General features: G+C 42.9%; 1 protein-coding gene across 4 annotated transcripts in view; it reads left to right on the forward strand.

Moving 5' to 3' along the window:
• Positions 1–16,272, forward strand: part of LOC140200858 (follistatin-related protein 5-like) — a 681,870-nt gene that overhangs the window by 112,572 nt on the left and 553,026 nt on the right. For all 4 annotated transcript variants that reach the window (XM_072264488.1, XM_072264491.1, XM_072264489.1 and 1 more), the window contains exon 3: positions 14,226–14,253. In XM_072264488.1, the coding sequence (XP_072120589.1) occupies positions 14,226–14,253 (28 nt within the window). The remainder of the gene's footprint in view (positions 1–14,225; positions 14,254–16,272) is intronic.

Raw genomic sequence — 16,272 nt, forward strand, 5'->3', positions numbered from 1 at the left:
AAAAGTGAACAGGACTAAGTCATAGTCATAGTCATACTTTATTGATCCCGGGGGAAATTGGTTTTCATTACAGTTGCACCATAAATAATTAAATAGTAATAACACCATAAATAGTTAAATAGTAATATGTAAATTATACCAGGAAATAAGTCCAGGACCAGCCTATCGGCTCAGGGTGTCTGACCCTCCAAGGGAGGAGTTGTAAAGTTCGATGGCCACAGGCAGGAATGACTTCCTATGATGCTCAGTGCTGCATCTCGGTGGAATGAGTCTCTGGCTGAATGTACTCCTGTGCCCACCCAGTACATTATGTAGTGGATGGGAGACATTGTCCAAGATGGCATGCAACTTGGACAGCATCCTCTTTTCAGACACCACCGTCAGAGAGTCCAGTTCCATCCCCACAACATCACTGGCCTTACGAATGAGTTTCTTGATTCTGTTGGTGTCTGCTACCCTCAGCCTGCTGCCCCAGCACACAACAGCAAACATGATTGCACTGGCCACCACAGACCCATAGAACATCCTTAGCATCGTCCGGCAGATGTTAAAGGACCTCAGTCTCCTCAGGAAGAAGAGACGGCTCTGACCCTTCTTGTAGACAGCCTCAGAGTTCTTTGACCAGTCCAGTTTATTGTCAATTCATGTCCCCAGGTATTTGTAATCCTCCATCATGTCCACACTGACACCCTGGATGGAAACAGGGGTCGCCGGTACCTTAGCTCTCCTCAGGTCTACCACCAGCTCCATAGTCTTTTTCACATTAAGCTGCAGATAATTCTGTTCACACCATGTGACAAAGTTTCCTACCGTAGCCCTGTACTCAGCCTCATCTCCCTTGCTGATGCATCCAACTATGGCAGAGTCATCAGAAAACTTCTGAAGATGACAAGACTCTGTGCAGTAGTTGAAGTCCGAGGTGTAAATGGTGAAGAGAAAGGGAGACAAGATAGTCCCCGTGGAGCCCCAGTGCTGCTGATCACTCTGTCGGATACACAGTGTTGCAAGCACACATACTGTGGTCTGCCAGTCAGGTAGTCAAGAATCCATGACACCAGGAAAGCATCCACCTGCATCGCTGTCAGCTTCTCCCCCAGCAGAGTCGGGCGGATGGTGTTGAACGCACTGGAGAAGTCAAAAAACATGACCCTCACAGTGCTCGCTGGCTTGTCCAGGTGGGCGTAGACACGGTTCAGCAGGTAGACGATGGCATCCTCAACTCCTAATCGGGGCTGCTAAGGCGAACTGGAGGGGATCTAAGTGTGGTCTGACCATAGGCCGGTATATAGGTATAGGTGAAGAAAGAGGCATCTGATTTCTCCCTCGTTCTTCTAAACTCGAGAGAGTGCAGGCCCACAGCCATCAAATACTCTTCATTCATTAACCTTTCATTCCTGGAACCATTCCCCTGAAACTCTTCTGAACTCTTTCCAAAGCCAGCGCATCTTTCCTTTGATAAGGGGCCCAAAACTGCTCACAATGATCCAGGGATGAGTATTTCAATAGGGAGATGGGTAGTGTTACAAGGGTCCAGTTCAAAACCCCTGATCACACAACTGATAAATAATAATTACACTTCTGAGTTGAGGAGCCTGTCTGGTTCAGCCTTTCATGGTGACCAGGTAATGCATTTTGCATCAGGTACTAGAAACATTGAGCTTGGTCTTGCCAATGTTCAGCTGGAGGACACTTCTGCTCATCTGGTATTGGATGTCAGACAAGGAGTCAGATCTGAGGGAAAGAGAGATGTGATTAGGCAGAGTGGATATACCAAACAAACATGTGGAACTCAGTACTGTGTTTTCAGATAATGCTGGCAACTAGCATAGTCATAGTCATAGTCATAGTCATACTTTATTGATCCCGGGGGAAATTGGTAGGGGAAAAAAAGATGGGTCTTTGAAGGACTTCAGAGATGAACATTCAAGAACAGGAAGAGAGGACATGCTATGTGATTCTCTCAGTATGACTGGACAGATGAAAAACAATCAGTAGTTGGATCCAATTAGTGTATGGAGGAAAATATAAGAATAACGTAGTCCACTAGATAAAAGGCTAAAGAATAAGAACCAACATATTAATACTGTCCATTTCTAATAAGATGCTATTGCAACTTTAAGAAGACTACACTTCGTGGCAATTTTATTACATACAGCTGTACACCTGTTTATTAATGGAAATATCTAATCAGCCAATCATATGGCAGCAGGTCAATGCATAAAAGCATGTAGACGTGGACAAGCAGTTCAGTTGGTGCCTGAAGAGGTGGTTGAGTATTTCAGAAACTATAAGACCATAGTCATTAGGCCATTTGGCCAACCGCGTCAATCCCACCATCCCACCTTGGTTTATTTATTTATTGAGATACAGTGAAGAATAGGCCCTTCGAGCTGTGTCGCCCAGCAACCCCAGCCTAATTACAGGACAATTTTACAATGACTAATTAACCTACCAACTGGTATATCTTTGGACCATGGGGAGGAAGACTGGAGCCCTTGGAGGAAATATATGCGGTCACGGGGAGAACGTACAAACTCCTTACAGGTTGATTCCCTCTCAACCCCATTCTCCCTGTAACCTTTGATGCCCTGAATAAACAAGAATCATCAACCTCTCCTTTGAACATACCTATTAACTTGGCCTCCATAGCCATCTGTAGCAATAAATTCCACTGATTCACCACCTTCTGGCTAAAGAAATTCCTCCTCCTCTTTGTTCTAAATGGACTTAACTGTGTTTTGAAGCTGTGCTCTCAGGTCCTAGACTCCCCCATTATAGGAAACATCCTCTCTGTATCCACTCTATCTATGCCATTCAGTATTTGAAAAGTTTTTACCGAGATCTCCCTCATTCTTCTAAACTCTAGAGAGCACAGGCCCAGAGCCATCAAAAGTTCCTTGCACATTAACCCTTTCTTTTCTGGAATCACTATCATGAAACTCCTCTGGACCCTTTTCAATGCTCCATGTGTGGTCTGACTAATACCTTATGAAGCCTCAGCATTACATCCTTGCTTTTGTATTCTAGTCCTCTCAAAATGAATGTTATTTTTCCATTTGCCTTCCTCACCCCTGACTCAACCTGCAAGTCTACCTTTAGGGAAACCTGCATGAGGACTCCCAAGACCCTTTGACAATAGACAATAGGTGCAGGAGTAGGCCATTTGGCCCTTTGAGCCAGCACCACCATTCACTGTGATCATGGCTGATCATCCACTATCAGTATCCAGTTCCTGCCTTATCCCCGTAACCTTTGATTCCACTATCTTTAAGAGTTCTATCCATCTCTTTTTTGAAAGCATCCAGAGACTTGGCCTCCACAGCCTTCTGGAGCAGAGCATTCCATATATCCAACACTCTCTGGGTGAAAAAGTTTTTCCTCAACTCCATTCTAAATGGCCTACCCCTAATTCTTAAACTGCGGCCTTCGGTTCTGGACTCACCCATCAGCGGGAACATGCTTCCTGCCTGCAACGTGTCTAATCCCTTAATAATCTTATATGTTTCAATAAGATCCCCTCTCAACCTTCTAAATTCCAGAGTATACAAGCCCAGTTGCTCCAATCTTTCAACATATGACAGTCCCGCCATCCCGGGAATTAACCTTGTGAACCTACGCTGCACTCCCTCAATAGCAAGAATGTCCTTCCTCAAATTTGGAGACCAAAACTGTACACAATACTCCAGGTGTGGTCTCATCAGGGCCCTGTAAGCTGCAGAAGGACCTCTTTGCTCTTATACTCAATTCCCCTTGTTATGAAGGCCAGCATGCCATTAGCTTTCTTCACTGCCTGCTGTACTTGCATGCTTGCTTTCAGTGACTGATGTACAAGAACACCTAGATCTCGTTGTGCTTCCCCTTTTCCTAACTTGACTCCATTTAGATAATAATCTGCCTTCCCGTTCTTACCACCAAAGTGGATAACCTCACATTTATCCACATTAAACTGCATCTGCCATGCATCTGCCCACTCACCCAGCCTGTCCAAGTCACCCTGCATTCTCATAACATCCTCCTCACATTTCACACTGCCACCCAGCTTTGTGTCATCGGCAAATCTGCTAATGTACTTTTAATTCCCTCATCTAAATCATTAATATATATCGAAAAACAGCTGCGGTCCCAGCACTGAACCCTGCAGTACCCCACTGGTCACTGCCTGCCATTCCGAAAGGGGCCCGTTATTCACTACTCTTTGTTTTCTGACAGCCAGCCAATTTTCAATCCATGTCAGTACTCTGCCCCCAATAACATGTGCCCTAATTTTGCCCACTAATCTCCTATGTGGGACTTTATCAAAGGCTTTCTGAAAGACCAGGTACACTACATCCACTGGCTATCCCTTGCCCATTTTCATAGTTACATCCTCAAAAACTTCCAGAAGATTAGTCAAGCACGATTTCCTCTTCGTAAATCCATGCTGATTCAGACCAATCCTGTTACTACTATCCAGATGTGTCGTAATTTCATCTTTTATAATTGACTCCAGCATCTTTCCCACCACCAACGTCAGGCTAACCGGTCTATAATTCCCTGTTTTCTCTCTTCCTCCCTTCTTGAAGAGAGGGACAACATTAGCCACCCTCCAATCCACAGGAACTGGTCCTGAATCTATAGAACATTGGAAAATGATTACCAATGTGTCCACGATTTCTGAAGCCACCTCCTTAAGTTCCCTGGGATGCAGACCATCAGGTCCCGGGGACTTATCAGCCTTCAGACCCAACAGCCTATCCAACACTATTTCCTGCCTAATATAAATTTCCTTCAATTCATCCATTACCCTAGGTCCTTTGGCCACTATTACATCTGGGAGATTGTTTGTGTCTTCCCTAGTGAAGACAGATCCAAAGTTTGCAACTTCAATTTTCAAATTTTCTTCCCACTTAGAAAATAGTCTACATCTTTATTTCTTCTACTAAGGTGCATGACCATACACTTCCCTAAACTATATTCCTCTTTGCCAATTCTCAATATTTTCTGTAAGGCCTTCTGCAAACTCCATGTTTTATCAACCCTACCTGCCCTACTACCGTTCTTCCTCTTGTCCACAAAATTGGCCACAGTGCCATCAGTTCTGTCATCCAAATTTTGGCATATAATGTAAAAAGCATCAGTCCCAAAACTAACCCCTGTCACTGGTAGCCAATCAGAACAGGCCCCCTTTATTCCCACTCTTTGCTTTATACCAGTTTGCAAATCTTCTGTTTATTCTGATATCTTCCCTCCAAGTTTCCATCGAACTCAATATATAAGTTTGCTGATGACACCACAATTGTTGGCCGTATCTCGGGTAATGATGAGTTTGAGTACAGAGAGGAAATTAAGAACCTGGTGGCATGGTGCGAAGACAATAACCCATCCCTCAACGTCAGCAGCACGAAGGAATTGGTTGTTGACTTCAGAAGGAGTTGCGGACCGCACGACCCCATCTACATTGGTGGTGCGCAGGTGGAGCAGGTCAAAAGCTTTAAGTTCTTCGGGGTCAATATCACAAATGGCCTGACTTGGTCCAACCAAGCAGAGTCCACTGCCAAGAAGGCCCGCCAGCACCTTTACTTCCTGAGAAAACTAAAGAAATTTGGCCTGTCCCCTAAAATCCGCACTAATTTTTATAGATGCACCGTAGAAAGCATTCTTCTAGGCTGCATCTCAACCTGGTATGGAAGTTGTTCTGTCCAAGACCGGAAGAAGCTGCAGAAGATCGCGAGCACAGCCCAGCACATCACACAAACCAATCTTCTGTCCTTGGACTCACTTTACACCGCATGCTGTTGGAGCAGTGCTGCCAGGATAATCAAGGACATGACCCACCCAGCCAACACACTTTCGTCCCTCTTCCCTCTGGGAGAAGGCTCAGGAGCTTGAAGACTCGTACGGCCAGATTTGAGAACAGCTTCTTTCCAACTGTGATAAGACTGCTGAACGGATCCTGACCCGGATCTGGGCCGTACCCTCCAAATATCCGGACCTACATCTCATTTTTTTTTGCACTATCTTACTTTCCCATTTCTATTTTCTATTTATGATTTATAATTTAAATTTTTATTATACTTACTATCGATTTGTACTCCAGGGAGCGCGAAGCGCAGAATCAAATATTGCTGTGATGATTGTACGTTCTAGTATCAATTGTTTGGCGACAATCAAGTAATAAAGTAAAGTAATAATAACATGGGCTCTTGTTTTGTTAAGCAGCCTCATATGCAACATCTTGTCAAAGGCCTTTTGAATGTCCAAGTAAACAACATTCACTGAATTTCCTTTGTCTATCCTGCCAGTTATTTCCTCAAAGAATTCCATCAGATTTGTCAGGCAAGAATTGCCCTTAGGGAAACCATGCTGACTTTGGCCTATTTTGTCATGTGCCTCCAAGTACCTCGAAATTTCATCTTTGGGGGACCGCAATAACATGGTGTTCGGTATTCTGGAGTTCAAAGATCATTTCTGAATCCAGTCTGTAAGGAGAGTCTGTAATTCATCACCGTGGAACAGCTGGGTTTTTCTCCATATCCTCTAGCTTGCCCCCATAGTCTAAAGATGTACCAGGTAGGTAGGTTAATTTGTCATTGTAAATTGTCCGGTGATTAAGTTAGGGTTAATTGGGTTTGTCGGGGTTGCTGAGGGGTGTGGCTCAAAGGGCAGGATTACTCCGCATTGCATAAATAAATAAACACAGTAACTTAATAATGGACTCCAACATTTTCCCAACTAGTGAGGTCTGGCTAACTAATTTCCTTCCTTCTGCCTCCTCCCTTCTTAAAGAGTAGAGTGACAGATGCAATTTTCCAGACCTCCAGAACAATGCCAGAATCTTGTGATTCTTGAAAGATCATTACAAATAAGACCATAACACATAGCAGCAGAATTAGAATTTGGCCTTTTGAGTCTGCTCTGTCATTCAATCATGGCTGATCCTTTTTTTCCCCCTCCTCAGCCCCACTCCCCTGCCTTCTCCCTGTAACCTTTGATGCCATGTCCAATCAATAACCTATCAAGCTCTGCCTTAAATACATCCAACAACCTGACCTCCATAGCTGCCTGTGGTAATAAATTCCACAAATTCACCCCCCTCTGCACATTTGTTTCTGCTACAAAAGTGCATGACCATGCATTTTCCAATATTGTATTTCATTTGCCACTTTCTCGCCCATTTTCCTAATCTGTCCAAGTCCTTCTGCAGCCAACCTTTTTCCTCAACATGACCTGTCCCTCCACCAATCTTCATACTATCTGCAAACTTACCAACAAAGTCATCTATTCCATCATCTAAATCATTGATATGCAGCATAAAAAGTAGCAGTCCCAACACCGACCCCTGTGGAAAACCACTAGTCACTGGCAGCCAACCAGAAAAAGGATCCTTTTATTCCCAATCACTGCCTCCTACCAATCAGCTGATGGTCTAACCATGTCAGTAACTTTCCTGTAGTACCATGGGCTCTTAACTTGGTAAACAGCCTCATGTGTGGCACCTTGTCAAAGGCCTTCTGAAGTTCCAAATATACATCTACTGCATCACCTTTATCTATCTTACTAGTAATATCCTCAAAGAATTCCAACGGGTTTGTCAGGCAAGATTTGCCCTCAAGGAACCCATGGTCACTTTGTCCTATCTTGCCCTGTGACCGAGTATTCCATAACCTCATCCTTAACAATTGACTCCAACATCTTCCCAACCACTAAGGTCAGGCTAACTGGTTTATAATTTCATTTCTACTGCCTTCCTCCTTTCTTAAAGAGTGGTGTGACATTTGCAATTTCCAGTACTTTGGCACCATGCCAGAGTCAAATAATTTTTTGGAAGATCATTACTAATGCCTCCACCATCTCTACTGCTACTTCCTTCAGAACCCTAGTGCTAGTGTCCCCTTCCAATCAACTTTGGCCAGCTCCTCTCTCATGCCTCTGTAACTCCCTATACACTTTAACACAGATACATCTAACTTTAGCTTCTCCATCTCAAATTGCAGGGTGAATTTTATCATATTATGATCGCTGGCTCCTAAGAGTTCCTTTACCTTAAGCTCCCTAATTAAATTTGATTCATTACACAACACCAAATCCAGAATTGACTTCCCCCTACTAGCCTCAAATACAATCTGCTCTAAAAAAAACCCATCTTGTATGCATTCTGCAAATTCTCTCTTAGGATCCAGCACCTACCTGTTTTTCCAATCTACCAGCATATTGAAATCTCCCATGACTGTTGTGACATTGTCCTTTTACATGTCTTTTCTCTCTCTCATTTTAATTTGTATCGCACATCTGGCTACTGTTCAGAGGCCTGTATATAACTCCCGTCAGGATATGCTAATCTCTTGGGATTTTCATGCACAGCTGTCTTTTGAATTTTCAGAGAATGATGCAAAAAAACAAAAAAAAATCCAGTGAGCAGTAGTTCTGTGGGTGAAAATGCCTTGCTAATGAGAGTGACCAGACTGGTTCAAGCTGACCAGAAGGAAATAGTAACTCAAATACCATGCGTCACAACAGTGGTGTGCAGAAGAGCATCTGTGAACGCACAATACTTTGAACCTTGTAGTGGATGTGCTACTGCAGCAGAAGACCATGAACGTACACTCAGTGGCCACTTTATTAGGTATAGTATATGTATTTCTGTGCTGTGGAGGAAATAAAAGGTTCAAATCACTCTTTGAGAAAGGCAGATTAGTTCACTTGGTGAACTGGCCCAAAATTATCTTTCAACCAAAAAGAAATGGTCTGCATTTTGTTTATAATTGCCAGTGGTTTCAAGTAGAACTGTCCCCAGTTGCCTGTTTTTAAGTGGTAGCAAGTCTGTAACTTCTACACACACTGAATTAAACATGGAAGTCCCAAGCGTACTGAATGGAATTGTCACAACTTGTATAAGAGCACTTGGCTGTTGAATTGGGTTATTAGCTGTCAGATTCTAGGCCTGGGGACAAGAAAACAAAGAAAAAGATAAGTATTCTTGTTTTAGTAGATTTCAGTTTAGATTAATTATTTATGTTTAATTAAATTGATTTTCCTCTTGTCTTCTTTAAATTATTTACTTTGTCTTTAATTGTCTTTTAAATGGCGCCATTGTAGCGTAATGTGACAATAATACAGCTCGGGGCATCCGAGTTCAGAGTTCAATTCTGGTATCCTCAGAAAGAAGGTCTGTATGTCCTTCCCATGTGTGTGTGTGTTTCCTCTGGGTGCTCCCGTTTCCTCCCATAGTCCAAAGACATGCCCGTCAGTAGGTTAATTGGTTGTTGTCCTGTGATTAGGCTACTGTTAAATAGGTGGGTTGCTGGGCACCTTGGCTCATTGGGACAGAAGGATCTGTTCCATGCTCTGCCTATAAAATAAAATGTGTCTGCATATCAGAAAGAGAGGGAATGGAAATGATGAGATTATCCCGCTGGGAAATGACAAGGATATGATGGGCCAAACAGTCTCCACCTTTTGTTGTAAATGTACGTTGGTACTCAACATTTGAGATACATGCCTAGGTATGACAGCATTCATGGAATCTGCATTAAAATGGATCATCAAGGCCCATATAGAGAGAGATACAGTACTCAATTCCTTGCTTTCTCTGGAAATTAGTACAAACCACTACCCTCCCCTTCCTTGGTAACAAGTTCAATGGTGATTGCTGGTCGTCAAGTTCATTACCATAGAAATGTCTTCCAACCATGCAGTGCTGTTCAGCCAGATAGATAGAGAGGAGGACAGTAGCTTCCATTCATACAATAACAAATGAGGAGAAAGACCGAGAGCAGATGCTGTTCAGCATCAACAAAAGACTGCACTCAATGTGCAGGTCCGAGCATCGCTTCTTACCCCCAGGCAGCAGTGCTGCTCTGACCTGCCTGCGACCAGCCCTCGCAGACAATCTCCTCAGAGCGAGCTGTGGGAAAGCCAGCAGCAAGCCTGGAATTATACTAGTTTTCCGGCACCCATCCTCCTGGTGCTGCAGCACACAATGGGCAGGACAGCAGCTCATCCCAGCTTCTCAACACAGCGACATTCAACTGAGAAATGTCTTTTTTTAATATGTACAGTGGGTATGTCTGTGTAACTATTCAGACTGGTGGAACAAAAACATTCTAACAAACCAGTGATCTGCGTGTACTGCAACTACACCCTATCCTCGTTATATGCGGGGGATACGTTCCTCGCAGTTGACACATAGTATGGAAAACGCATAATGTGAATAACTATTTAAATGGAGAAAATAGGGATGTGTTCTGGTGGGCTTCCTAAATATGTTTTATCTGTAATTTATTCACATTTTCATACCAATACGACACAAAAGCAGTACCACAAGGCAACATTCGTATTATATTTCATCAATTTAAAGTAATATTCAACGTAATAAATCATAGCAGGTTAACATACTAGGGTGTACAGTACTCACCAACAGTGGCAGGTGTGTTGGCTCCGGGAGATGAGTGGTTGTGCAGTGGCGTCGGGCAGCTTTACATGGATGAGGTGGATGGTTGTGTGTCATCAGGATCATCAAGGACAGCAAGAGGTGAAGGAAGACTCACAGAACTCTCAAAACTGCTGGCAGCAGGAGACGACACCCATTTGAAGAAAGTGGTAGGGTTGTTTGTTTGGCAGCGCCCAGTGGACAGGAAGCATATTCTTACACAAACTCTTAAGAGCATGGTGGTTTAGTGAATAGTAAACTACGAGAGGTTTCATCTTACAGTCTCCTTCAACATTGGAACACATAAGCTGAGTCAACCTATCCTTTGCTGCCTTGAAAACTGATGCAGTCTTTTCATCCTTACTCATGTAAGTGCGTTTCGGCATACGCTTCCAAAAAAGCCCAGCCTCGTCTGCATTAAACACCTTCTTTGGTGTGATGCCTAACTCAGCTATCATAGCCCGCAACTGCAAAGGGTAGCGTTCAGCAGCTTCATGGTCAGCACTGGCTTGCTCACCACGCACAGCTAAGTTGTGAAGCCTATGACGATTAACAGACTTAGAAAACCATCCCCTACTTGCGTTGAAGCTAACAATATCACTTGACACTTCCTCACGAGCCTCTGAACAAAGGCGACCATAAATTTCCAAAGCCTTCACATGAAGATGATCGGAACTGAGTGTTGTTTTTTTGTTTGTGTAAGGGGGTTTCGACTTTTATGTTACTGCGGAGGCTAATTAAAATGGCATCTTTGTTATGTTAATCTGGGGAATGCGGCTTTGTTGTGTTAAACGCTGAGAAAGTTTGCGCTAACAGTTTGTTTTTGCTTTAGAGTCTGATAAGAGAGTGCTATTAACCAATTGGGATAGTTGTTATGGTTTTGGTGTATTTGAAGATACTGTATGCGCGGGGTTTTGGGGCAGAAGGCGGGAGAGCGAGATAGAGGATGGACGAGGTGCTGTGACGTCCGCTAACAGGGTCGGACCCCAAGGAGGGCGTTCGGCGAGGAGATGGAGACGGACTCGTGTGGTGCATCTGGTCGACCACCGTTGTTGGTCCCGGGCGGCCGGTCGAGGTGGTCCAAGGGGGTCGCAGGGTGAAGGAGAAGATCCTTGAGCTCCAACGGTTTTGGCCTGAGGGTGGCCAGGGGGAGCTAGATTTGTTTCATGCTCAATGTACAAACTCACCATTTTCTCCATTTTTGTCATAATCCGGTTACATAGTTTGGTAACAAACTTTGAAGACACTTGTGATGAATCAATCACTGCACTTTTTATTTTCTCAGCATTTTTCTTTCTCTTTCCGATCGTGGACTCACCCAGGCCGAAGTAGTGTCCCAGAGCTGTGTTACCTTCACTTGACGCCGCCCTGTTTATAATTTCCAACTTTTTTTTGAGTGTTAAAGCGGTTCCCTGCCGCTTGGCTGATGCCCCAGGACTTGACATAGGATGCTTGGGAAGCATAGTTAAATATTTCAAGCACAAAATCAGCGCACCGTAGGTAATAACAACAAAAGTTTAAGAGCGCAAGATCGCACATCCACACACTGCCAAAACCAATCTGAGACTGGAGTGAGACTGTGAGGCGTGCGCACGTGACTTGTATTGGCGGGAAAGCGGCGCTTCTTGTCGCAACAGCCTCGCATAACTGTGAGTTTTGGACACATATAAGGAGAGGTAGGTAGAAATAAGTTCAACGCATAACTGTGAATCGGCATTGTCTGAAGACGCATATAATGAGGATAGGGTGTAGCTGAGTAAGTCAAGGAAAGTCAAGTTTTATAAACACTTACGGCAAACCAATGTCATCACTTTGTTGGATGTTAAAGCTTGTTGTGGCTGTGTTCTACTGTGCAAATAGGGAACAATGGATCAGCTTTTGCTGACAAAGACTGGGGGGTCTGTTGTTTGGATTGATGTTTGGGTGACTGTGGTTGGTGATCTGCCGATAGCATACGCAAGCCATTACTTCATCACATCACAGTCCTTAAGATCTTGCTCTGCACGTTTTGGCTACTGCAGTGTATCACATTTACAACTGTGAAATCACTCAATGGCTGTAGAATGCCTTTACAACAGTGCCGTATAAGTACAAGTTTCCTTCACTTTGCTTCTGTAATTTTAGTGGTGATACAATGACACATAAACTAGCAATAATTTAACTTGATTAAACAGAAAAAAGCACAAAACGTTGAATAAAAATGAAGATGGTACAAAATTTAGTGGCATAAATGGTGAACAGGGTAGTCATGGCTCCAGCATGATGTTGATCAGCTGCTAAACTGGATGGGGGAACGGCAGGCGGGATTTAATCTGCATAAGTGTGAGCTGATACATTTGTGGAGGAGGTGTAGTATGTATAAAGGTAAGATATATACCATGAATGGTACGGCTCTAGGTGGTATTGAGAAATAAAGGAACATTGGTGTACAAGTCTAAAGATCTTTGAATGTTATAGTTTAGGTAGAAAGGGTGATGATAAAGGCATACAGGATGCTTAGCTTTGTTAGTCAGGATAAGAGCAGGGGGATCGTGTTACAATTCTATGAAACATTGTTTGAGCCACAGCTAGAATACTGTAAGCATTTCTGGCCACCAGATTAACGGAGGGATGTGATGATGCCGAGGAGGTTCACCAGGATGTTGCCAGGGATTGAATGCTTCAGTCATAAGGAGAGACTGGATAGGCTGGTCTTATTGTCCCTAGAGCAGGGGAGGTAGTAGGGAACAGAATTATGAGAGGCATAGATGGTACAGATAGTAAGAAACTGTACCTCCAACTGTACCTCCATTAGGGAAGTGTCTGAAACTTACGGGGTGAGATTTAAAGTGAGGAATAAGAGGTTTTGAGGGGTTCTGATAAACGTAGTTACAATTTGAAAAGCACTGTCCGAGAAGGTGGTGAAGGCAAGTACTTTCACAACATTTATGAAGCATTTGGATTTGAATTGCTTAAGTATATACAGTACCAGGCTATGGACCAAGTGAAGGTTGATGGGGTTAGTATAGATTTGTTATTGACAGCCAGCATGGACGTAATAGGCCAAAGGATTTGTTTCTGTGCTTCATGACTCCAAAAGGCTCAGCACGTTACTTGCAGGAAAACGATGTCAATGTTTCTAGTCATTGGCCTTTCATCCAAAACCACTTTCATCTGTAGTGAGTTGTAATGTATCAGCAAACTTAGTATTACCTAATGATTGGTTATTCTGTTTTACTTCTGTTACCAATTAGATTAGTTACCAATTCTCTCAAAGGTAAGTTAATGGGTTTGTACTATTTTAAAGAGCAGTTGACTGAAGCAATCCCCTTGGGCTGGAGCTAGCTATTGAAGATAAATACATGGAACACATCAAGGTGGCTTTCAATATTTAGTCATTTCAACCTTAGAATCTTAATGCAAGCTGTTTTGAAGATCATAGAAATGTACAGTTTGATTTGTCAGATTAGAGGACAACAAGTAATGCAAAGAACAATAATAACAAAAACAGAAAATGCTTAGACATTGAACAGGCCAGGCAGCGTATGTGAAAATTAGAGACAGAGTTAATGTTTTGGGCAGATAACTCTCCATTGGTACTGTCCAATATGCTGAGTATTTGAAACATTTCTGTTTTTAATTCAGAATTCAAGCTTCTGCAGTTCTAAGCTTTTGGGTCAAAGAATAACATTTGCCTCTGGAGCAGTGATAATAAAATTGTGCATTTTGACTAAATTGTAATTGTAATATATTGGATGTAATAATATGCTGTTCATAACAGCTGTTGTAAATAACTGCTATTTTGATTATTTAAACAATTTCTTTATTTTCCTTGCAGCGGAGTGAACCTTTAATGAAGAGAAGAGGTAAGTGAATATCATTTTGAATCAGACTTAAATGTACGCTAAGTGAATTTCAGTCAGAGAACCACAGTAGGGGGCAGGATACAATAAGTGCTTCAGCTGGGTGCCTTGTGAATCTGTCATCATTTTTTTCAATTCGGCAACCTGCGGAAATTCCATAGGTGATCTGCTGTTGGAGATTTCATTCCTCGGTTTATCTTCTGATACACTCCCCCAACTCCTTCAAAGAATTACAAAAGCGTGTCATTCATTCATGCAGTTTGTTGAATTTTTCCTATCTGTCACTGAAGGCTTGGGATTTACCCCTATTTGACAGTTTCCTTATTGGTATTGTGTTGAAAGAAGCATTCTGCTTGCTTGGAGCAAACGAGATCAATCGGATGGGCAGTCAATGTCAGTAAGACCAAAGAACTGATTGTGGATTTCAGAAACGGTAAGACAAGGGAAAAAACACCAGTCCTCATAGACAGATTAGTGGCGGAAAGAGTGAGCAATTTTAATTTCCTGATCTCAGTATTTCTGAGGATCTAACCTGGGCCCAACATATTAATGCAGCTACAGAAAAAATATGACAGTGGCTATATTTTATTGGGAGTTGGAGGAGGTTTGGTATGTCACCATAGACACTCGCACATTTCTACAGATGTACCACGGACAGCATTCCGACTGGCTGCATCAACGTCTGGTGTGGAGGTGTTGAACAACTGCACAGAATCAAAATAAGCTGCAGAGAGTTGTAAACTCAGTCAGCTCCATCATGGGCACTAGCCTCTGTCGTCTCCAGGATATCTTCAAGGAGCGATGCCTCAGAAAGGTGGCGTCCATCATTAAGGACCCTCCACCACCCAGGACATGTCCTCTTCTCATTGCTACCATCAGGAAGGAGGTACAGAAGTCTAAAGGCACACACTCAATGATTCAGGAACAGCTCCTTCCCTCTGCCATCCGACTCTGAATGGACATTGAATCCATGAGCATTACCTCACTACTCTTTGTTTGAACTACTTATTTAATTTAACTGTTCTATACTGTATTTCATATATACACTGTAATTCATAAGTTTTCTTTTGATTATTATGTATTGCATTGTACTGCTATCCCAAAGACAACAAATTTCACGGCATATACCGGTGATATTAAACGTAACTCTGATTCTGAGAAGAGAATGGTGTCTTGATAGAGGGCAGGACAGCTTGAGGGAAGGAGGAATGAATTAGGGTAGTAGGGTTCAGAAAGAAGTGAATGAGGATGTACTGAGAAGAAATGAGCTTCAACGTGACTGAGCAAATGGGATTGAATGGTGGGAAGTTAGGAGGAAGGGTTGATGTGTGTTGATAAGGAAGAATGTTATCCTAATATGCAGATCCAGGCATAGAAGCATTGATTTCCATCTATACCTGCAAGTGACTCTTTCGTTCTCACCAGGTTTGCTGGAAAGGCAAAAGTGTGCATGGAAAGTAATGTCATTGTGAAAGATGCAATTTGGAAGGAAGGATACTCTTTACCCACTCCTCTTAGCCTAATGAAACCTTAAGTTATCCATGACCTTCATATAATGCACATCAGTCATCACAGCTCTCAAACTGGAGGGCATAGCTTGACAATATGGATGCTTTTAGGATCCAGCAATCATTATGTATGAGTTGAGTCGATGATGCCTTTTGAGACGTGTGAGACATACTATGTGTTTCTGATAGTGATGTCACTTGCATTGATTTCACCAGTACCTGCTCCTGACGAATGACATGTGCCTCACAAAAAGCTACTTTTCAGCCCAAATGATGTGAATTAGTCAAGGCGGCAGGTTTGTCAGATCTGGCTTCTGAGAAATGACTGCAGCAGTCACATTGTCATATGTTGCTTGTTCACAGGGTCACATTTTTGAAGGAGTCCATAAATCACCCCTGTGTTAGCAAAGGCACACTGCTCTGTGCAAACGTTGCCACTATTCTTGATTCTTGCTACCACTTTGAGTGTTGAAAGTAAAACACTAAAGTTGATGAACATTAATATGGAATGCTA

This window comes from Mobula birostris, chromosome 7 (assembly GCF_030028105.1).
Source record: "Mobula birostris isolate sMobBir1 chromosome 7, sMobBir1.hap1, whole genome shotgun sequence".
Classification (NCBI taxonomy): domain Eukaryota; kingdom Metazoa; phylum Chordata; class Chondrichthyes; order Myliobatiformes; family Myliobatidae; genus Mobula; species Mobula birostris.